Source organism: Homarus americanus, unplaced genomic scaffold (assembly GCF_018991925.1).
Source record: "Homarus americanus isolate GMGI-L3 unplaced genomic scaffold, GMGI_Hamer_2.0 scaffold31037, whole genome shotgun sequence".
In the NCBI taxonomy this organism is placed as follows: Eukaryota; Metazoa; Arthropoda; class Malacostraca; order Decapoda; family Nephropidae; genus Homarus; species Homarus americanus.
Window position 1 is genome coordinate 7,538,773 of NW_024722227.1, and position 23,749 is coordinate 7,562,521.

Below are 23,749 nucleotides of genomic sequence, written 5' to 3' on the forward strand. Positions count from 1 at the left end.
TGCAACTAACCAGCACCAAGCTGCACTGTACATCCAATGCAATATATTACAGAGAGTGCATTGAGTTTCCTTTCTCCAACCCATCCTGAGTGTGAACCAACATCACGAAACCCCGCAGGCTTTTGTCCTATTTTTTGTACTCTAAATAATGTTTTTTTTTGTCCGACTTTGCACTTTACTTGAAGGGGTTTTGTCCAAGGGGGTTTTGTCCTAGGGGTTTTTTGCCCAACACTCAATCACCACACACTGCTTGCGGTCATGGAAAATAATAATTGCTATTCAATCAATTAGACCAAAGGCAACTTACTAAACCAAGAGATGCATGTTTCCAATCAGCATCTAGTGTTCATAAGGCCAAGCTGCCACCCATACAAGTACTAGCCAGACCCAACGTTACTTGGTCAGGCAACACTGGTTAGTCTGGTTCCATGGTACTACTGACTTGTTAAGTTATTTATAATCATCGTAATTACTTCTTATATGTATTTCGTTTTATGTATTGAGATAAATTATAGTAAACCTTAGTTCATTTTATGTTATCGTGAGATGTTTTAAAGTACGACAACTTCGTCAAGATTACTGTACGAACACATTCAACTTGGTGATTGTTATATGTAAACAGAAGAAACAAATTGATCCACTCCTATAATAGTTGTATATTACCCATAACTTTACTGACAAGTTTTGAAATAATGTATCAGTTCATTTTCAGCACTAGAAAATAATATGTTTAAAATTTGATTTATTGTTATAATTAATTAAATACGGTGATTATATTCTCAGTAAGCGGTGTTATATATCGTACGATTTAACAAGCGACTGATACTGTTAACGAGGAGACGACTGAAAGGGAAAGTTTGACAGGGTGAGCTGTCTTCACTATATTTGTTTGCTGGATAAAGCTTTGAGTGTCTCCTGTATTCATATTACTTAATTTTAGACGAAATTAGTGACTAGGAATTAAGATTTGACAAAGAAGCGTTTAACTTCGCTTTTATAATGATGATTGGAGGTTAAAACTTTACTTTGCCCAACAAAATTTACACCAACCTAACTGAACATCTTAAATCTAACCCAATGTTACTTTTGAAGTAAAATCTGGATGGCTAAATTGTAGAAGCAGTTTCTGGGAAAATAGATGAAAATGATCTTATAATTAGATGTCTTATTCAAATATGATAATAGATTAGTGGTAGGAATGAACGGTGTTACAAGAAAATAATACCGAATTTAGAGTAATTATATAGGACTAACTCGTGGGCAAAATTGATTGACACTGTTGTAAATTGTGGAAATATGTTAAAAATAGATATTTTAAAAATAAATGCTACTTAACATTTGTGGTTATGAAGAACAGACCTAACCAACCAAACCAAACAATACTACCTAACTTAACTTCTTGAATGTACCTGAACCTGCTCCACTGTTGGTCAAGTCTTGTCTTGAAATAGCTCACACTCGGTGCCGTCACAACACTTTCTGGTAGATTGTTCCAAAAGTTTACAACCCTCACTCCGAAAAAGGTTGCCCTCACAGTTTTCCGGACTTGCGGCTTCTTCAATCTTGAGCTGTGACCCCTTGTGGGGCGAGCGTTCGCCAGCTCCAAGTAAGGACACTCGACTGAGTAGTGCCCCCTGAGATGTTTATATACCTCAACTAGGTCCCCCCCTTGCCCGTCTGTGGTATAAGCTAGGCAAGTTCAGGCGCTCCAATCTCTCAGGGTAGCTGAGGTGCCGAAGTGCAGGCACCAGTCTGGTGGCCCTCCTTTGAACATTTTCAACCAACTGACAGTCCCTAGCATATCTCGGGGACCAGACGGGGTGACAGTACTCCAGATGGGGAAACACTTCACTCTTGAAGATCGTTACGAAGGAGTCATTCGATGTTCTGGGTGTGTACCGCCACTTACGAACATACATAATAAAATGTTAAATATCTTGCATATCTGTAATTAGTGCCAGAAATGTCATTGAAGGAAAGTGTCTTAGAATTGTCAAAATTACCGATATTAACTTTAACATTCTCGAGATTCGTTTACTGGCAACAAGTGAAATAATACCAAGAACTTATGTTATGGAATTGCAACAAAATTTGTAGAGATGTTATTTTCAAGGTACTAAATAAGAAGATTGATATGATAATGCACAGAACTAACAACTTGACAGTACAGTAATTATTGATGACTGACCTGCCGCCGACATTTCATAGAAAACGATTATAAAAATGCCGCAGTTCACTGGGTAAATATTTAGAAGTTGCCATCACCTACTATAAATTTCATCTTATGTTGAGAGAAAGAAAAAATATAAATAATTTGTTCTATAGCATTTCTGTTGGAAATTTATATATATATATTTTTTTTGTATTTTAACTGATAAAATGAAGTGGAGAGAAAATGTGGGGTAAAATAATAAAAAAAATATAATGGTAAATAAACTTTTGAAAACCTGACCTAACATTTCTTAACCTTTAAAAATCCTAAAACTATAAGAAGTTGCCTTATTCGTGTTTTCGATGTTTGTTATGTGTTGGTGTTGTTTTCAGTGTTCAGATGAGAAGGGATCCATAATCTCGAAAGTGATTCTTAAAATTTTTACAAGTTAGGAAATGTTCAGGTAAGGTTTTCAAAGGTTTGTTTGGTGTTATTTTTAAGTATTTTACACCACATTTTTCCTCTACTTCAAAGCCTTGCTCACTATGAACAAGTAATATTGTGGGTAATTTTATCGGTTAAAATACTCCCAAAATATAAATTTACTACGGAAACATTACAGAATAAATGATTTTTTGTTTTTCTCTTTCTCCCTATATAATACTCGATATACAGTATAAGTAGGTGTTGGCAACTTCTAAATATTAACCTCACTGTGTTTTATTGTGGACACTGTTGTAGTTTGTGCAAATGTGTTAAAAAGTTATTTCTAAATTAAACCTAACCTAACCTTAGGAGATAATAAAAGCAAGCAACAGAAGTGGTGTTTATTAAAATTTATATTGAATTGATTTCGTTAATTTTTTCTAGAGATATTGTTTGGATGATAGTGAGTAAGAAAACCAAAATGACAATACACAGGATGGGAAGTTAGGTTAGGTTAGGTTAGGTGAGGTGAGGTGAGGTGAGGTGAGGTGAGGTGAGGTTAGGTGAGGTTAGGGTAGGTAGGGTAGGTTAGGTTAGGTTAGGTTAGGTGAGGTTAGTTAGGTTAGGTCAGTTTCTAATAGGTTCTGTGTATTGTCATTTCGAATTTCTTACTTCACATCGTCCAAACAATATCTGAAAATTTGGTGCAATTCCATAAACTCTTTCTGGTGCCAACTGTCAATATGTATATAGTTCTTTGGTTGTCCTCTACTGAATCTTTACCAGAAACATTTCTGTAGATGAATACTTCCTTCTTGCCCCCAGATTATCCATAAAAAAAATTGAGGAATTAAAGCTTTCCTATTTTTGTTTTTCTTTAGTTTTTATTCATGGTTAAATTGCTGATAAACTGTCAGCAAGTGATTTTAATGCTTAGCAACAGAATACTGTACAGTACTTCCTTTCAAACTTTCCAATTTAACTGTTAACAAAATAACACCCTAGCTTACCTAACTTAAAATTATGTACTTTGGTTATGTCTGGTCAGTTATGTTGGGTTTGTTTGTCTCATTTACGCTGTTCAAGTATGAAATTATTTCCAGGACAAAATCTCGTAGCTGACTAAGAATATGAAAATCTTGTTATTTTTGACATACAGTAAAGAAACTAGTACCAGACCACCTGAGAAATGATGCATCTCAATAACAACATGAATCTAGGGGAAAAATTATTTAAAATATATTGAAAACTGTATCTTGTAGGTCATTGTTCTCATTGTGGAGCAATGCGGGGTGGACCGTTGGGTCCCACCTGCATCACAACAACACAGCAATACTCAAATCTGTTTTCATGTGGCTTTTACTCAGTGCAGCTGTGCCTGTTCTCCCATAACATATAAATAAACTTGAAGTGCTAGCCGTGGTCAACAATAAAAGCCCTGTTCCTGCTTCTCCCACAATCTGCACACTTACTCCCATGGACATAAGAAATGTTTATTCTCTGTATGTTTTTTACCTTGTGATATTTTTATTTTATTTTATTTTTATTTTTCATATTCCGTATAAGCTAGAGTGGTAAAGTAACAAAATAAATTTACCCGAGTACTGTACTTAAGTAACATTTTTGGGTATTTACATTTTAAAAATTGCTCAAAATTTTTAATACTTTTGCTTCTCCTTAAATATGGTTTTGTAATAATTTTACTCCAATACAGTTGAAAAAACAAAAATCGTTACTCGTTACATGCAAATTAATAATAGATTTTTAATTAATTAAGTAATTAATTATTAACCATAGTAAAAGAGTTGTGTGGGTGGAGGGTATGGTGTGGGTGTGGGGAGACACCATGCGGTCACATGCCTACAGGTCTCGTGAGGTGAGGTGATGTCAGGTCAGGTGGCAGTGGCCATGACTGTGAACTTTCCTTTTGATCTTCTTGTGTCCATTAGCACCTTGACCACCCACCTCACCTAGCTTACCCTCTTATCCCCTCTCTTCTCCCCGACCTTTCCTTCTGGGGCTTGGTCTTCTCATTAGATGTCAGTTGCTCTTTGCATATACTGTACTGTACTTAAAATGAATTTCAAAGAGGTTGTGATTCTAAAATGCTTTACATAATTCCGTCTTACATATAAAGCCTGTATCTATACATACAGAGGGTCCACGGGTTACGACTGAGGACGTTCGTAAGTCGGAACACATGGTACTATATGCGTACTGTACTTACAAAACAATGTTTAAAATCCCTCTATATCATAGCCTAAGTCCTTATATACAGTACATCTAAAATTATTTAATTTAAGACAAAAGAAGAAATAGAATGACAAAATACAGTAAATGAAAGTAAAAAATAAGTCGTCAGGTAAATAAAATACTGTACTATGAATTTCAAGTTTAACCCCATTTGTATCAGCGGGTGTTCGTAAGTCAGGGACCTGTATGTGTGAGACTGATTGTATTTAAAATATGCTTAAGTAACTAAGTACCACTGCCGTTCCCCCCCAGCACCCACCAGATGTTACATGGCGGGAAAAATTCAGCCACTCATCAATTAGAATGAATAAAAAAGTGACATCAACACATCCACACCCCAGTTAAAGGGACAGTTCACGGTTAGTCTTAGTCAGATTTGGTCACTATGGAGGCATCATTCTTCCACAAACTCCTCAACTGAAGGAGCTTGATAGCTAATTGGCATAACCAGGGGATGGAATGGAGCGACTGAGGTCTTTCCCGACATTGTGAGTTATCTCTCAAGTTTAACACCCTACTGTAGGCATATGTTGCTTGAGAGCCACTGTTTAGTCATGTTGGGGTTATTATTTATTATTTAATTAATTTATTACACCCCAGGGGGTGACAAGCCTAGTCACAGGACCATGCGGTCAGACACTAATACTGTACATTGGTACTCGTGCCTCGCAAGACACGCTATGACTTGTGACATGGAGACAATATTGATATGATTTAAGGACAATGAAAGTTAGCACCCACTAAATTATTACAATAAAGTAGGTGGTGACATATAGTGGTTAGTGACTTGTCCTGTGGTAGGAGGTGGGACAGTCAAGGCAATAGTGTTGAAGGGTGTTAGTGTTGGGACAGTTACAGTGTTTACAGGAAGAGAAGTGCAGGTCATCCTCCACCTCAAATACTTGCCAGATAGTTCTGTATCCTAACCTAATGTAAGCAGAGACAACATTATGTCTGTGGCCCTTAAGTCCACATTAACGATACTTGTGTGGATAAGGAAGAAAGTGATCATAGTGTTGGATGGATATATTTTCAGCCCATTCACCGTCTCTGCAATGGACTGTAGGGAGAGGAGCAGCTGAATGTATTCTCTTTTGGTAGGTCATCCATGCATATATTTAGGCCTAAAAGATACTGATTAGACAGCCATAATTTTGAGTAAAGAGATTTGCAAATACAGCACAGTAAACATTTACTGTGGATTTATTTTAATATTTGAGACAATAAATTTTTTGTTACTTTTACTTTTTTTATGGGGGGGGGGGGATTAGCCCACTCAGGCACAGGTCACTGACCCACAAGGGGGCCTGGGGGGCAAAAATGTAATTAATAATAATAATAATAATTCATAGGAAATAAAAATTATAATAAAAAAATCTTAAATAAAATAATAATGATAATAATAACAACTGTAATAATAATAATAATAATAAACCATAAAGAAATACAAAAATTAAAAAAAATCAAGAGTGAGAAACAATATATATGTACTGTATGTTGTGTTGTCAATGGTAAGAGAAACAATTGAGACCCTACAATTGTGTGTAAATGAGGTAGTTAAAGTCAGATCAGCAACCTGGGACTTAGTCACAATTTTTGTGATGCCATATGGCAGGGGTGGCCAACCTTTTACATACCATGCGTCAATTTGTTCACACACGAGTTCAGATGCGCCATACAACTCTTGTACCCCCGTCTACTTCTTGTAAAAATATGTTTATAGACATAATTAGCATTTTTACATGATAAAATTTTTAAATATAAAAACAATATCTGATAAAGCAGATACACATTATTTACCTTTAATGAGACTTTTGAGTCTGTTTTGATTTCGCCAGTCTTTCAATGTTTGGAGTTAAATTTGTTACTGGGAGCAGCAGAGAATTCTTCAAATTTGAATCAGTCAGTCGCGACCTCGATTTGCTTTTAATCAATTTCATGGATGAAAATGCTTGTTCACATCTATATGTCGTTCTGAAACGACATATATAACTCTGGGCAAATTTTCTTAGTTCTGGGAAATTTTCACAGGGTAATGATCGTCAGAAATTAATCATGTCAGAAGCATTTGGGACTGAGGAAAGCTCATCAAATTTCATTTTCAATAATGAATTTGTTTTCAAGTCAATAAGTTCCATTTGTATATCACTAGGCATCTTCATTATTTTTTGTTCACTAAGTGAAAATGGGTTTATAAATGCGAGTATGCAGTCTTCTTCTTCAGCAAAATCATGAAAACGACTTTCAAATGACCTGCAATAACTTGATTTTTTCAGTATATTTTGTCAAATTGCCATTATCAGCAGCACACTCACTCTGCTCTTTTAAGTGCAGAAACTGGCTCAAATCCTCATTTTCTAACTGAGAGATGAACAGTTTTAACTTCATCTTGAATGCATTGATGTCATTTACTAAGCTAGGAAACAATTTGTTCTTGCCCTGCAGTTTCAAATTTAGATCATTGAGATGTCTGGTAACATCAACTAAAAATGCCTAATCAAATAGCCAGTTTTTATCACATAAAAGGGCTCTTTCCTCAGGTAGCTCATTTTTCTCTAATAGAAAATTATGAACAGTATTTTTCAGTTTCCAAAACCTACTCAGAACCTGTCCTCTAGAAAGCCAGCGCACTTCACAAATTATTATAATAATAAACTATTCATTGTTATTTAAGGTCATAAGAAGTTTTCAAATGTTCTTATATTTGCTTAAATAATGAAGAAATTTTGATCTGAGAATATTGTGGCAGTCCTCATTGTAGTTGATTTGCCAATTATTATAATAATTCTACCTTTGGATTGTTTAATATTTTTCCGTACAGTGACACAGCCGAAAATAGATCCACCAATCACAATCACCTTTACATACAGCCTTACTTTACCAAGTATTGCCAGGTAAAATTGTGAGCACGAGATCCAGGAAGGGGTCGGTGCATCTTTGGCTGACTGTACATGCCATATAATTAAATGAAATTACTACAAGAACATAAAATCATATACTGTATAAGAACACTGTGTGTATCTCAATAAAACCACACCGGAAAATGGAAACAATGGAGCACCTTAGCTTTCATCTTTAATCAAGACATCATCAGAGGCCTCTGAAGATGTCTTGAATAAAAACGAAAGCTAAGGTGCTCCATTGTTTCACCTTTTCCTGTGTGGTTTTATCGAGATTTATCTTGTCCACATTTCCGTTGTGGATCTATGAAACTGTGTGTGTGTGTGTGTGTATGTACAACCTACAGGGAGGTGCTACTGCCTGGGAAGATATTGGAAGCATATTGTATTGTCTAGTGGTAGACCCTGCTGCCATATGGCATCACGAAAATTGTGACTAAGGCCTCATTTACACAAAATTGCAGGGTCTCAATTGTTTCTCTTACTTTTGACAACACAACATACATATATTATTTCTCACTTTTGATCTTTTTTTCATTTTATTTCTTTATGGTTCTTTAATATCATTATTATTATTATTATTATTATTATTATTATTATTATTATTATTATTATTACAGTGCTGTTATTATTATTATTATCATCAGTATTATTTTATTATTTTATTTACTATGAATTATTATTAAATTTTTGCCCCCCAGTTTGGAATTGTATGTATAGGTGTGGGGTACGCTTCTTTTCACGTGTGCTCTGGTTTGAAATATTACTGTAGGGTATCGTAATTTTTTCATTTGCGAAGAAGCTGGATATGCTTTGTGAATATTGAAGAAGGGTGTTAAAATACGAATTGCTGATAAGCGAGATTGCAAATAGCGAGGTATTCCTGTAGTTTCTAATCACGTTCTTATTCCAGTGTGGTGGTGAAAATGGGTGGGGCGAGACACATGGAGCAGGTGTTGCTGAATATTGACCATGTTCAGCAGAGACATACCTGGGATTGTGGTCTGGCGTGCATCATGATGGTTTTGCCACCACAGAGTCGCACTAGATTCTCAGTGAGACTTTACCAAATATGCCAAGAGGAAGGATTTGACAAAAGGTACTTACAAAATCACCTTGTTTATTAGTATACTGTAGTATACTGTATAAAAATGCCTTATAAAGTTTAATTTCTTTCTTTTTAGTCTTGGCCTTTTTCACCAAATTTCACTGAGATTTCTACCATCATTCTTGTATCCTTTCACATTCCTTCTGCCATATTCTCTCTCTCTCTCTCTCTCTCTCTCTCTCTCTCTCTCTCATATTTATTTATCAACTGATTCAAAAGTTCCATGAAATAAAAGGCCACTTGCATTAGTCTCTTCTTTCTTTAAGCCAAATGTTCAGCCAGTGAGAAAAGCATATGCTGGTCAGCGCCTCTCTATATCACTCTTTGACATTTATGTTTACATCGCTGTGGTAACTCTATTTCCCTTTATTTGTGCTTAATTTTGTGAGCCCAATGACCCATAATGTTTAGGTTAAAGACTTGCAAGTGATAGTGTTGGTAACTTGGTAATGTAGCCAAGCAGTCAAGGAAAAACATCAGTTTGGATGTGGGAATGTGTAGGTTATAAGGCATGTGGAGGCTGGTGAGTGTCAGGCTAATATCAGTTTAGGCTTGGGTTTGACTGTCAATGTTGATTACAACAATTCTGAAGAATGAGGATAAGATGCATTGGGAAGTGATGTACAGTTCTGTAAATTACTGTTTCCAGTATTTTTATGTCATTATAATTAAAAATTATTGTATTGTTGTTATTTATATATTAATTTAAGACATTTATCATGTGTACGCTACCATTGTTTTTGCTATTACCAATATCCCAATGAAGTCCTTGCACTATATCACTTATAAGAGACACTGGTGCTGTCCCATCTGAATCTCAGTGGAAAGCATGATTGTGATTACCTTATTTTGAGCTTCTTTGATGAGTACTGTTCAGTTTTCGGGAATGCATCCCAGCCATTAATCAAGGAACTGTATTGTACTGTACTGTACAGGAGGTCTCTGACTTTTGAGTGTCTGACTTACGAGCACCCGCCAATACGAACAGGGTTAAACTTGAAATATACAAGTCATCAGGTAGATAATTATTAACCTGATGACTTGTTTTTTTACTTTCATTTACTGTATTTTGTCATTCTATTTCTTCTTTTGTCTTAAATTAAGTGATTTTAGATGTATATAAAGACTTAGGCTATGATATAGTGGGATTTTAAACATTGTTTTGTAAGTATGTTATGCATATAGCATGTGTTACGACTTACGTACAAATCCGACTTACGAACGTCCTCAGGAACAGAACCCGTTTGTAACCCGGGGATCCCCTGTATATAATTACCATCAAACTGAAAACTAATCTTTTTGATACAGTACAGTATTCTGTTTTATATTTTTAATTTTTGCACTTAATTTTTCCTCACTGCCCACTCTCTTCTAATCTTCTCTTAAGTCACACATCTCTCAAAAAGGACTTCCCATAGCTACTTCTCTGTTAACCAACCTTCACTTATATTTACACCCCATTGTCATACAGTAAGATCTCATATTTCACGCTACTGTATTTTATTTTGCGTTTTTTAATTTTGCGAGCACTACCTAATGTAACCAAGTCTTATATTTGCCGTAAAATATCGTGAATTTCGCAGATCCAGCCAGCTGAACGCTGGCCACCGTCTTGAATGACGTCACAGCTCTCATACCAGTTACAGTCATTTCTGCTACAACTCGTGTTTTGTCAATGCGAATTAGTTGCAACGCAATTGATGAATAGGGGAACGCTATTTGTAAAACTCGAACTTTTGCATACGAATGTTGGCTATAACACGATTCCATCCTCAACATTTTAAGCGTGGCCGGGATTATGCAATATTTACAGTTCACGTTCGTCATCACATGTTCAATTAATTCGTGTCTTTTGTTTGTGAAGTGTTTTTTGAGAGGTACTCTGTATTTTTTTTGTTTGTTTTTCCCAAATTTAGCTGTTACCCATAAATACTGTATGAAAAGAATAAGTAAAAAGAATGTTTCGCAGTGAGGACTAATAACGGTTTACACCAGTGCTCTCTGTTTACATCACGTGATCAGTTGAATCTCGGGGTTTCTGTCGATTGCTCCGTGATTTTCGCTGTTTTCTCCAATTTTGTTGTGTTAGCGATGAATATGGAAAGACATGGAAAGAAGAATGTTTTCAAGAAGCGTTCTGGTGATCGAATTGCCGGTGGTGAACGTAAAAGAGGTTTACAAGAACGCAACTATCGCGTTGTAGCCCGCGCCATCGTAGCGACCACCCGGGCTGTTATTGTGTGCTTTTTTGGGTGGTGCTACCACCTGTTGAGTCAAGATAATGGCCTCTACCTCTACTGGGGGTCCTACTGGTGCTGGTGGGGGTGGGACAGATCCACCTAAGCGGCCAAATAAGGAAAAGGAGAAGCGGGACTATCATAAGGGAGTTAAGTTTGCCAAGTGCTCGATGCAGGATAAGCAGCGTGTGATTAAGTTACTTGAGGAAGGCCTAAAAACTAGTTTCCGGAAAGCACAATCAAGTCAATAGAGGCAGAATTTGTATCATTTGGAAGTTATAAATGGGAAAATCAGAGGTTGATGTAGAGTGGCCAGTCTATATTGTTATTTTTCCCATTAGCTTATGTATTTGCATTTGGCTAATTTGAATTTGGCACAATTTTTCCAGTCTATATTACTCGCAAAATACAAGATCTTAATGTATACAAATTATGAACACCTGTACAGTAAAGTAAACCCTCGATAACTCGGGATTTGATAACTTGGAATTTCGTATAACTCGGCTTGGATATGGCCTCGGAATGTATTATAGTATAACTTGGGAAATGCTAAGATATATAAAATTATCTGGGAAAATCTCAGCATATCTGGCATGTGCATAAGAGTTATGCCACGCAGGATGCCCGGAGGTTGGGCCGTGCTCCAAGCGTGAGTCAGTCTGGGGCTTGCTATTGCTGTGGTCAGGTGTGCACGGCTTGTCTTTCCACACTTTGTTCTCTGCTTGTGTTCTACCTCATCAAACATCACTGATATGGCATCTGCACCTTCAAGGAGGTATAGGAAGGACATGAGGCTCAAGTCCCTGAGTATTCACAAGAAAAATAATATGTTAGACCGAGTGGATGTTGGCACATCCATGTGTATGGTGTGTGTGGAGTTTGGGATCAAGCCCAGCACATTTTACAATATAAAAAAGAATCAGGACAAGATTCGGAAGCACTTTCTAACTCTAGAGGACGCTGGCAGCTAAAAAAAAGATTACTGATTTAGATCAAGCTGTGTACTAGTGGTACAAGCAGGAACATGCACCAGGCGTCAATCTACATGGCGTGGACATTCAACACAAGTGCTGGTTGGCTTTTCAATTTTAGAAGTCGTCATTGTTTGGTTAACCGGAAAGTTGTAGGTGAGTTTGCCAGTGCTGACAAAGGAAGTGTTGAACCCTTCAGGAAGCATCTTGTAAATTTATTGAAGACTCTCAGTTATTGGTCAGCCAGATATACAACGCCGATGAAACAGACCTTTTTTGGAAGGCTCCACCGTCCAACACCCAGGCTTACAGGCACGAGACACATGTAGCTGGCAGGAAGATGGCAAAGGATCGAGTCTCAATTCTTGTCTGTGCTAATGCTGACGGCACCCACCGGCTGAAAATGATGGTTGTGGGAAAGGCAAACAAGCTCCATGCTTTAAAAAAATATCATGAACACCTTACCAGTGATATACTGTACAAGGGAAATAAGACTGGCTGGTTCACTCGCGACATCTTCCACACCTGGTTTCACAGCCACTATGTACCTGTTGTCATCAAGTATCAGGTGGAAGTGCTGGGTATTTCGAGGGATAATGTAAAGGCCATCCTGCTCCTTGACAACGCCCCTGCACATTTTGCCGTGGAGGAGCTTGTGGGATATGGTGGTCATTTCAAGGTCTTGTATCTTCCTCCCAACACCACCTCCTTAATACAGCCAATGGACCAGAGAATGATAGAGGCCTGCAAGTGAGGCTACAGATACAAGTACCAGGGAGAATGCCTTGTGGTGTTGGAGGACGAGGATGACACGGGGGAGCTCACACTTTGGAAAGTTACAAAGCCTACAACATCCATAATGCAGTGTTTAACTGGGCAGAGGCATGGAAAAGCCTTAGTGTAACTACTATAGCCAATGCGTAGAATAGACTTTTGAAAGGCACTGAGGTCGAGGTCGACTTGGCAGGGTTTGGCACTGACGATTTTGTTAACTTGCTACACCGAGGTGGAGAGACTGGGGTGTCTGAGGACAATGTTGTGGAGTGACTGAAGGTAGACAACACAGAACAAGGATTTTGTCACGACACAGAGAAGGAGATAATTGCAAGTGTCTCTGAAGAAATGACAGAAGAACAAATTGACGAATGTGACGATGAAGATCCCAGTCCACGGCCTAAGCTATCTAATCTCAGATTTCACTTGGACAAGGCCTTGGAGGTAGTGGGGCAGTTGCCTGGCCTAGAGAAACACTGTTCAACTCTTAGAGACATCAGGGCAGATGTCATAAAATGTCAGCACACCAACTTCAAGCAAGGGAAAATACCTGACTTCTTTAAACCTGCGTCAAGGGTTCCAAGAACCAGTCGACCTTCCTCCAGCAGTGAAGCCTCCTCAGTGATACCTTCAGTATCAGGATACTCTTCCTCAGACACTTCCAGCAGTGCCAGTTTCCTACACAATATTTTCCCAGAAGCACCACATGTCATACTGTCATCTGACAGTGAGTGATTACTGTATACAGTGTACTGTACATCTCATAGTGTTAAGTGAAAGTACCCTGTACAGTAGTGTTTAAGTGAAAATACCCTGTAGTGTTTAAGTGAAAATACCCTGTAGTGTTTAAGTGAAAATTTCCTGTAGTGTTTAAGTGAAAATACTGTACAGTATTGTACTCTAGTGTTTAAATGAAAATTCTTTGTGCTTGTAAAGATCTTTATTTTACACAAGTGAACAAATTACTGTACAGTAGTACAATATACTACTGTAGTACAGTACAGTATACTGTACGCCCTGGTAGCTCGATGCTGCAGGACGCTCACACATGAGACATAGCCTAACAAGGACATGGGTTCCCTTGTAAGGTGTATGTCCTTGAGGGTAAAATTGGGGGATATGGTAACAGAGAGGTGCTGTGGGTATGCCCATCCCCTTATATGGTTTGACCACAACTGAGAGCTCTAGATTTACCAGAACATTCCAGTATTGGTCAACTCTGTCTTTAAATGAGCTCTTACTCAGGCAGGACATTACAACAGTTCATAACCCATTCTGTCGACATTCTTAGGAAGTAAGAGTTGTGAACTGGTGTAATACCTGTCACTGTTTGTTGTGACAGTAAGTTGTGAACTGGTGTAATACTCGTCAGTGCTTGTTGTGACAGTAACAGTTGTGAACTGGTGTAAGAACCTGTCATTGAATGTTATGACAGTAAGTTACAGCACTTCAGAACTTAGTGTCACAATATTCACTGACAGGTGTTACACCAGTTCACAACTCTTAATCTAAAGAAGTCAGTTTTTTTTCTTCTTCTTTTTTCTGTACAGCAGTAAAGTTGCTATTCAGAATATTAATAAAAAAATAAAAAATTTCACAAGTTGATTCGTTAAACACTTGTCTGTTCCGTGCATGTGCTACTGTGCTCTCTTAATGTCTGTCCTCCTTGTGCTTGTGATGGCTCCCAAACACCCTCAACCACCATCATCCAGCCATGGGAAGGTGCCCAAACAAGTGAAGAGAGAAAAGGTCATGTATTTCTCCCATACGTATGCCTGGCAACGGGAGCTGGTAAGAGGAGTGAGTGACTGCTAGTTAGCTCGTCATTTGTAGTTGTAACTCTCCTCACTCCCTGCAATATTACACTGGATTTATTGTTTACTGATAGAATAATGTTTAATAGTGATTAATCATGGCATTGTAGCTAGGTTAGCTCATCTTTGTACCCACCAGCCTATTGAGCCAAGCTGTGAGCAGTTATGGTTTTTTCAACTCGTATTTTTGGGTAGATATGCGTAACTTTCTTCATTTATTTTTACTCGGTTACATGCACAGACCATCCTAAATATAAATTGTGAAAAAAGGAAAAAGAAATAATTATTCTAAGGGCAAACACGTAATGGAAGGAGAGCTCAGAGTGTAGCTGGTGGGGAGCGTTGCTAGGGAATCAACGTCCCAGCTGATCTTATTTACTATGGTGATGAAGGTAGTGTATGTAAATGGCGACTGTGTTAAACTTTCATTTGGTTTTTATTAACTGGTTTAGCAAGAGTATTTTTGTTGTAACTTATTTATTGGTATTATTTTTATTTATTCATCACATTTCCTGGTACTGTATACAGGTAGTCCCCGATTTACGACTACTTGGACTTACGTTCATCGGTACTTACAACCTGCTCTGACCTTACGACCGTCGGGACATATGACCGTGGCAGTCGTGACCAAAAATATTTTCAAATGACGCGCGCATTTTCAATCCCGAAACGTTTCTGTCCCGGGCGAGAGCATGGGTACACTCACTCAGTGGAGCGCTTAGTTGGTGTTTGGCTATTGTATCCTATACTGATCGCGCTGTGAACTTTCGTTATTATCGTATTTAATTGACTTTATATTGACTGGAAAGCGTAAAAGTGAGAGTGCTGGTGGTGCTCCAAAGAAAAGGAGACAGGCAATTACTTTTGAGATGAAAATGAAGATAATAACTCAGCATGAGAATGGAAAAACTGTAGCAACAATCTCAAGTGACCTAGGTTTCTCACACTCGACCATATCCACTATTCTAAAGGACAAGGAATGTATTCGTAGTGAAAGGAACAACACCTATAAAGGGAACTATAATTTCAAAGAAAAGACAAGGTCCTATTCACGATATGGAAAAATTATTGGTGATATGGATAGAAGACCAGATACAGAAGTTTGTACCATTAAGCCTTCTAACCATACAGGCTAAAGCAAGAAGCCTGTTCCAAAGCCTGAAGGAGCAGGCAGGAGATGAATGTGATCAAACCTTTACAGGAAGTCATGGGTGGTTTGATAGATTTTAAAAAACGCTACAGTCTACACAATGTTAAGGTGAGTGGAGAGGCAGCTAGTGCCGATGTTGGTGCTGCCGAAGCTTTTAAGAGGAGTTAGATGAAGTGATTGTGGAAGGGAACTATTTGCCTGAGCAAATATTCAATGTGGATGAGACTGGATTATTGTGGAAGCGCATGCCTGAGCGGACATACAGTTTCAAAGGAGTTAATGAAAATTAAGTTATTTCGGATATTAATAACAAGATAGTGGAGTTAGGTAAACAGCTGGAGTTAGAAATTGATAATGAAGATGTTGAACAGTTGGATGAAAGTGTAGCAGAAGAGCTAAGTAACGAGGATCTTATTGAACTACATGCACAGAAAATTGCAGAGGAAGAAGAGAGACAAAATGTAGAAGAAGAACCTGCACCCCCAAAAAGTTTTCAGCGAAACAAATGGCAGAGGCATTTGCTACAATTAATAAAGGAATGCAAATGTTTGATGGCAGTCTAAATTGGACATCTATTTTAAGAAGTCCCCCAGTGCTGTCTCCTCACTCCCCACCAGTGCTGCCTCTTCACTCCCTCAAGATGATCCAATACCTTCAACCTGCAGTCTAAATTGGACATCTATTTTAAGAAGTCCCCCAGTGCTGTCTCCTCACGCCCCACCAGTAATGTTGCTGGTTTCAAGCTAAAGCCCTTCATGATCTATCATTCAGAGAACCCCAGGGCTTTTAAATATGTCAGCAAGCACACACTGCCAGTTTTTTACCGCAGTAATAAGAAAGCCTGGATGACCTTAGCACTGTTTGAGGATTGGTTCATGACTTGTTTCAATCCACGAGCCAAGGAGTATTGTCTGCAACAACGGATTCTATTCAAGATTTTGCTGATTTTGGATAATGCTCCGGGACACCCGCCACACCTGGACAACATGCACCCTGATGTTAAGGTAGTCTACATTCCACCTAACACTACCTCTATCATCCAACCCATGGATCAAGGTGCTATTGCTGCTTTTAAAGCGTATTATTTACGCACGACCTTCGCTCAGGCTGTTGCTGCTACTGAAGGTGAGAAAACGCTCAGAGAGTTTTGGAAGGAGTACAACGTTTTGTCATGTATAAAGAACATTAGTGCAGCATGGGATCAGGTTACAAAACATTGCATGAATGGAATATGAAAGAAAATCCTGAAAAGATATGTGAACAGTTTCAAAGGATTTAATGAAAATGAAGTTATTTCGGATATTAGTAACAAGATAGTGGAGTTAGGTAAACAGCTGGAGTCAGAAATTGATAATGAAGATGTTGGACAGTTGGCTGAAAGTGTAGCAGAAGAGCTAAGTAACGAGGATCTTATTGAACTACATGCACAGAAAATTGCAGAGGAAGAAGAGAGACAAAATGTAGAAGAAGAACCTGCACCCCCCAAAAAGTTTTCAGTGAAACAAATGGCAGAGGCATTTGCTACAATTAATAAAGGAATGCAAATGTTTGATTGCATGGATCAAAATTATGAGCGTTATGCCAAAGTTGACAGAATGATCCAAGATGCACTTGCTTGCTACAGAGAAATTTATAATGAAAAGAAAAAACAAACTGTGCAGTCTAAATTGGACATCTATTTTAAGAAGTCCCCCAGTGCTGTCTCCTCTGCTGCCTCTTCACTCCCTCAAGATGATCCAATACCTTCAACCAGCAAGTTTCCACAGTACATAAACCTGTCTGAAGAAAGCGACATTGATGACCCACCCAGCCCTGTCTCCTCCTCTGCTTCATCCAATTAATATAGTCTCCATGTATACCTGTAAATAGAAAATTATGGGGGCCCCGTGTGCATTCAGCTGACTACATTAAAGGTAAGTGCTTAGTCACACTGTATCCATTCCTCATTATTTATTACTTTTACTGTACTGTATTTCATTGTAGATTTTTTATTTTTTTATTTATTTTTTTTTTATTTTTTATTTTTATTTTTATTTATTTATTTTTTTTATCTATGTCGGACTTACGACCAATCGGACTTACGACCTGGATTTGGATCCCTAACCCCGTCGTAAGTCAGGGAGCACCTGTATAATATTTTAAGAAAACTATGGTTTGTGAGGTGTTATGGTTGTTTTTCAACTCCTATTTTCAGGTAGATACTGTATACGTAACTTTCTTCATTTATTTTTACTCATTTACATGCACACACCATCTTATATACATAGTGTGAAAAAAGGTACAGTATTACACCACAATTACCGACATCCTTCATGTTGGATTGGCTAGATGGCTACGAAAGAAATTTTGTAAGTTTGATCTCTGTATCAACTCAGCTGGCGCTCGGATGCCATTCGTTCTAGAGACAGTAATTGTTATGAGGAAAAAATTGCCGTATGGCAACTCAACTTTAATAACAACTCATGGAGTTGACTTGAGGGTAGACACTCGCATTTTTTCCTACATTTCGATACATTTTGTTGTATTGTTTCTGATTATTTGTGACAAGATTCTCCCATTTGTGTGTGTGTGTGTGTAATATAATAATAATGATAATAATAAACGGTTTATTAATAGAGTTGCAGCCGGTGGCTGAAAATAAACAAACTTACATGTGACTTTGACCTAATAATATACGTTCAATACATACAGGGCTGTACAGTACATAAATCAGGAGCTGTTTATTATTTTAACAATAGATGGGATGGTGCTGTTCTTATATTTATCAGTGCGGGCTCTTATGGGCTGAATTTTGTTGTAGTGGCGGACTGCGCAAGGTGGGCGGGGGGCTGCCGGTGGCAGTAAGTGGAGATGACGAAGATGGTGCAGTAGTCCACTTCCAAACCATGCTAGTGAGTGGTGGTGGAGGTTACTGAGAGATGGCATTTCCAGGGTGGATAGAGCATTATTGTAGTCTGCGCCGAGCATGATTCTGCAGGCCCTCTTCTGTACCTTCTCTAGCTGACGTTGTTGGGGAGAGTTGAGAGAAGACAACCAGGCTGGTGACGCATACGTTAATTTGGGGAGTATAAATGCTTTGTAGAAAGTCCTCAGCTCTGGCGTGGGTGCCCCAAGTGACCTGAGTCGTCATAGCATGTAGAGTCGGTATGAGGCTGCCCTGATTGTGTTGTTTACATGGGCCTTCCAGTCCAGTTTGTGGTCTATAGTTACACCCAGGAGTTTGGCAGACTGCACTAACTGGAGAGGATGGGCACCCACTGTAACTGCTGGAGCTTGCACTGGAGTGGTGCTAGTATTGAAGTGTGTGTAATAATAATAATAATAATAATAATAATAATAATAATAATAATAATAATAATAATAAACGGTTTATTAATAGAGTTACAGCCAGTGTGTGTGTGTGTGCGTGCGTGCGTGCGTGCGTGCGTTTAACGGTTTATTGAAAGAGCATGGCAGCCAGAAGGCTGAAAATATACAGTTGCATAATTGGGGAATGGGTCTCTTGATTTACAAATAATATACTGTACAAGTAACATAAGTGATACAAATATGATATATAATAAGAAGGTGAGGAGAAGCTCAAACTACAGGGCATTTCAACATAGTGACAGTCCAAAAGGTAAGATTGACTGGGAGTGAATACACTGGTTGATTACAAGTAATTGATAATTTTTACAATGGTTGGGACTGGGCTGTTCTTATAGCGATCAGTTCGTGCTCGTATGGGCTGGATGCGGTTGTGGTGTAGAACAGCAATTCTTGGACGAGGGATCTCGAGTGGTAGTAGGAGCTGGCGTCGAGTATGGTGCAGAAGCTTCTCACCAAATTTGCAGATGAGGTCGTGGTGATGGTCAGAGAGAGCCGAGAGGGTCAGTGCGTTGAGCGCTTCTTGATATGTGGAGTTGGAAGGGGAGAGAATAATCTTGCATGCCCTCTTTTGCACTTTTTTCTAGGTGTTTACATTGTGTGGCATTTAGGGAGGAAGACCAGGTAGGGGGAAGGCATAGGTGAGCTTGGGAAATATAAAAGTTGAGTAAACACTGAGGAACTCGGGCGCAGGAACTCCGAGGGACTTGAGTCGGCGGAGGAGGTGGAAACGGAAACTGGAGGATTTGACAACTTCACTGACGTGTGGTTTCCAATTTAGTTTGTTGTCTATGGTGACGCCGAGGAGCTTAGTGGAATCTACAACCTGGAGTGTGTTGGGACCTAAAGTAATGGAAGGGGGTGGGACAACGTTGGAGGAGAGGTTGATGTGCATAACCATGGTCTTGGTATGGTTGATGGTGTCATGGTTTATTGGTTGCCCAGTTTTGGAGACTGTTCAATAAATCCTGAAGGGCGGTATAGTCTGGAGCAGAATTGTTGACACTGATCCCAATGGTGGAGTCGTCAACATACCGTATTTCCAGCGAGCAGGGGTGTCTCTTGGGGCATCATTGATAAGCTTAAGGAAGTATAGTGGTCCCATCTTGGTGCCTTGGGGACACCACAGGTGAGTGACTGAAAGGTGGAGACAGCCCCTCGGAAGCGTACAGCTTGGCGTCGGTTACTGAGGAAGTCTGTAAGCCATGCTATAAGACTTCTTTGAAACCCAAGGTCGATAGCTTTGTTGATGATTAAATTGTGGTCGACTCGGTGAAATACTTTGGTGAAGTCAATGAAGGCGACAGCTACAGACGTTTTTCGTTTTTCCAGATGGCGGTATATGTAGTCGAGAAAGTGACAAGACAGTGAGTGGTGGAGGAAGTTTTCATATTACCAAATTGCTGAGGATCTACGGCGCCTGCAATATCAGCATAAGCCCAGTCAAACACAAAACATTCACAGATTAAGCTGGGTATTGGGGTGATTGCAATGGGTCGTAGCTGAATTAAGGATTGTGGGCTGGTTGACTTGGGCACTGGTGACACATGTGTAGTCTTCCAGTTAGTTGGGCATCTGGCTTGACTGAAGGAAGCATTGATGATGGAACAGAGAGGTTTAGCTAGCTCCGGGGAGAGCTCCTTGAAGAATTTCATTGGTAAGTCAATGGGGGTGGTGGAGTGTTTTAACTTCAGTTTGTCCCGACGTTTTGCTACTTCAAATTCTTCTACTAAGTCAGTGGGAAAGGGGGCTGGTAGGTGAGCAGGGACATTGGTTGTGTCAAGCTGGGGGAACTTCTGGCATATAGTAGTGAAATGGTTATTTGATTGTTCAGCTGTGTCAACATTAGTGAGATGGCTAAGGAAGGGGAGGGGGTGTGTCTTATTGTTTAGTCCACAGAGTTCTTTAAGCTTACCATACCACTGACTGATGCTGGTCTGCTTCAGGTGTTGCAATTTGATTAGGTAGTGAGACTTCTTTGCAGTGCGTATTTCGTGGATGACTCAGTTGCGAAGGGACCTGTAGCGGTTGTGGTCATCGAGATAAAAGGCTGTCTCTCTGTTGCATAAATCTTTTGATCCAAGGTGTGATCCAGGGCAAGTCAGCTGGGTGTGATCTGATGGACTTCTTGGGGAAGAAGTGGTGGTGAGCTTCTGTTGGTATAATTTATCCATTTGGTATCCACGTCATCCACACTAAGTACTTCAGTCCAGAGATGGTGAACTATCCACTGCCCAAAGAGACGCACTGCAGAGTCAGTAATCGGCCTGTAGGTTTTGATGTAGGGTCTCTGTAGTTGAGTGGGAGTGGCAGCTGGGGACCAGAGCACTGATAGGTGTGTGCTACACCCGATAGGAGGCATTGGTTGAGGTGGTTGGTACTGGTCCGCTAAGTCGGGTAAGATAAGGTCAAGGGTATTTTGACCGTGTGTGGGGAAGTTTACAACTTGTGATAGTGACAGCTGGTCCTGGATATCAGTGGTGTCAATTTAATTATAATCCTCGCATAATACTAACTTGGCACATGGGTACCTAACTCTGAGGTGGTAATGAGATGATTGATAAGAGTGACTGGTGGGTGAGCGGCGAGGTGGATGGTATAACACATCAGATTATGATAGAAGCAGTGTGGCGCGGGTGGGTTCATGGCACAACACGTCAACACCTACCCATAATGCCTCCACATCTGCTGGGAGGGCAAACACCCCCCCACATCCATGTGAAAGAAGGTGATGAAAGAGTTGATATTCCTCAATATGACACGTTTCAGGCACAATTTGCCAAGCCTCACATATGGCAACGACATTGGCAGCGACTGACCTGACAGTGGTTGCCAGCTCGTCAAACTTATTAGCTAGGGAAGTGACGTTGGAGAGCAGTAAAGACGGGAGATCATACCATAACCGCGGAACTTCAGTGTAATGGTACAGTCTGACAGGGGTGGGTTTCTCTGGTTTCCTAGTGGAGATTGTGGTCCTAATGGCCTTTTGTTTATGAAGCCCCTGTCTACAGCTGCACGCGTGAAATATGTTCAGTGACTTGAGTCATGCAATAACACTGCCATCAGGATAACCGTTCCCATGCTTTAGAAGGTACAGAGAGCATCGGGAGTAAGTGATTGGTGGCCATCTGTTGATATCTGTTGTTGTGGACGGATGGAAGTGTTTGTCCCCGGTGGCCATAAACTCACTGGCGGCACTTTGAGGGCCACTGACACTGGTAGACATCTGTTAATATTTTTCAGTCGTAAACACCGTGAGTCCTTGTCTCTGGCACTTAGGGTCGCCGACACAGTATCCACAATATATGTAAACACCGAGGTGATCCTTGTCACTGGCACTTTGAGGGTGACCAACAAAGTGCCAGTGACATTACACTGGTATTACACTGCTGTGTTTTTGTGCTTCTCCTTGGAATGCACTATCAGGACACTGTTTGGTAATCAATCATTGCACTGATCACTTGAATGTTTTTCTGAATAAACCCTGGTGTAGTAAGCCTGGTAGGGCATTGGGATATAGCAGGGGGAGGGGGGGGGGGCAAAACAGACTTGGCCTGGCTGCCAAAACCGGGAGCACCTTCTGGCCACGTCTTGTCTCACTGGTGGTTGAAAAGTGTGTGTGTTTTTTCTTTATGCCATCTGCCTCTATCTAGCCAGCAGTAATTGGGGACCGGGATGTTAATCGATTTGCTGATCGTGTTCCGGGGTAATGGTTAGCCAGTGCAGTTGCCTAGTTGTCCGGTCTTCTCGGACTATTCCTTGACACTGGGTCATGCAGCTCGTTAACTCAGGGTGTGGTTGTTGTGTTGGCGACAGCTTCTATACCTTAAACAAATTCACGCCGAGGTGGCCCTTGGGCTGGCCATCCTCGTTACATGGGGAGGCAACCATTATTATGTGCGTGTGGCTACACACACATACAGTACACAGTACAGGTAAAAGAAATAATTGTCCTAAGGGCAAACACATAGAGGAAATATACATTTCTTTGTACACGAGTAAAAATGTAAATGCCCCCCAGTCAGTAAATGTTATTCGCGGTTTTGGCAATTCGTGGCCATTTTGAGACCCAAACCCCTGCAAATTTTAAGGGCATGCTGAATTATTTTTTTAAGTAAAACAATTACAGTAATGGCCTTTTATAGTTTTATACTGCTTATATTTGCCTATTTTGGCTGTTTGTCTTGCCTATTTACTTGCCTTTTTTAAAGATTTTAATTGCCTAAACATCTGGGCTCCATTAATGTATAATATTTGTACTGTACCGTACTCAATACAAACTCACAAGAAAGGAAATTAGATACAGTACAGTATTTAGATAGTTTGTAGGTGTGTCATACCCATGGCATCACCACTTAGCTTATTTAATTTTTTATTACTAATAATCCTACCAGCACCTTTTTTATTAACCCTCTCAGCCTCGCACGACACCATTGTGGTGTCGAACGAAAAAGGCAAAAAACTTACGCTCAGCCTTACGACGCCAGCGTAGCGTCCAATGGGCTATATTTTCAAATAGCTCAAAACTATTCAGTAAAACTGACTGAACTTTGGACGCCATTTGACAGACGTCGTTTTCTTTGTGTGGGACTTATCAC

At 39.5% G+C, this 23,749-nt stretch overlaps 1 protein-coding gene across 1 annotated transcript in view; it reads left to right on the plus strand.

The window, feature by feature from the left end:
- The first annotated feature begins 760 nt into the window (after positions 1-760).
- Positions 761-23,749, plus strand: part of LOC121862352 (protein GUCD1-like) — a 40,420-nt gene continuing 17,431 nt past the window's right edge. Inside the window, exons 1-2 of the mRNA XM_042360584.1 lie at positions 761-865; positions 8,645-8,830. Coding sequence (XP_042216518.1) covers positions 8,658-8,830 — 173 coding nt within the window. The 5' untranslated portion in view covers positions 761-865; positions 8,645-8,657. The remainder of the gene's footprint in view (positions 866-8,644; positions 8,831-23,749) is intronic.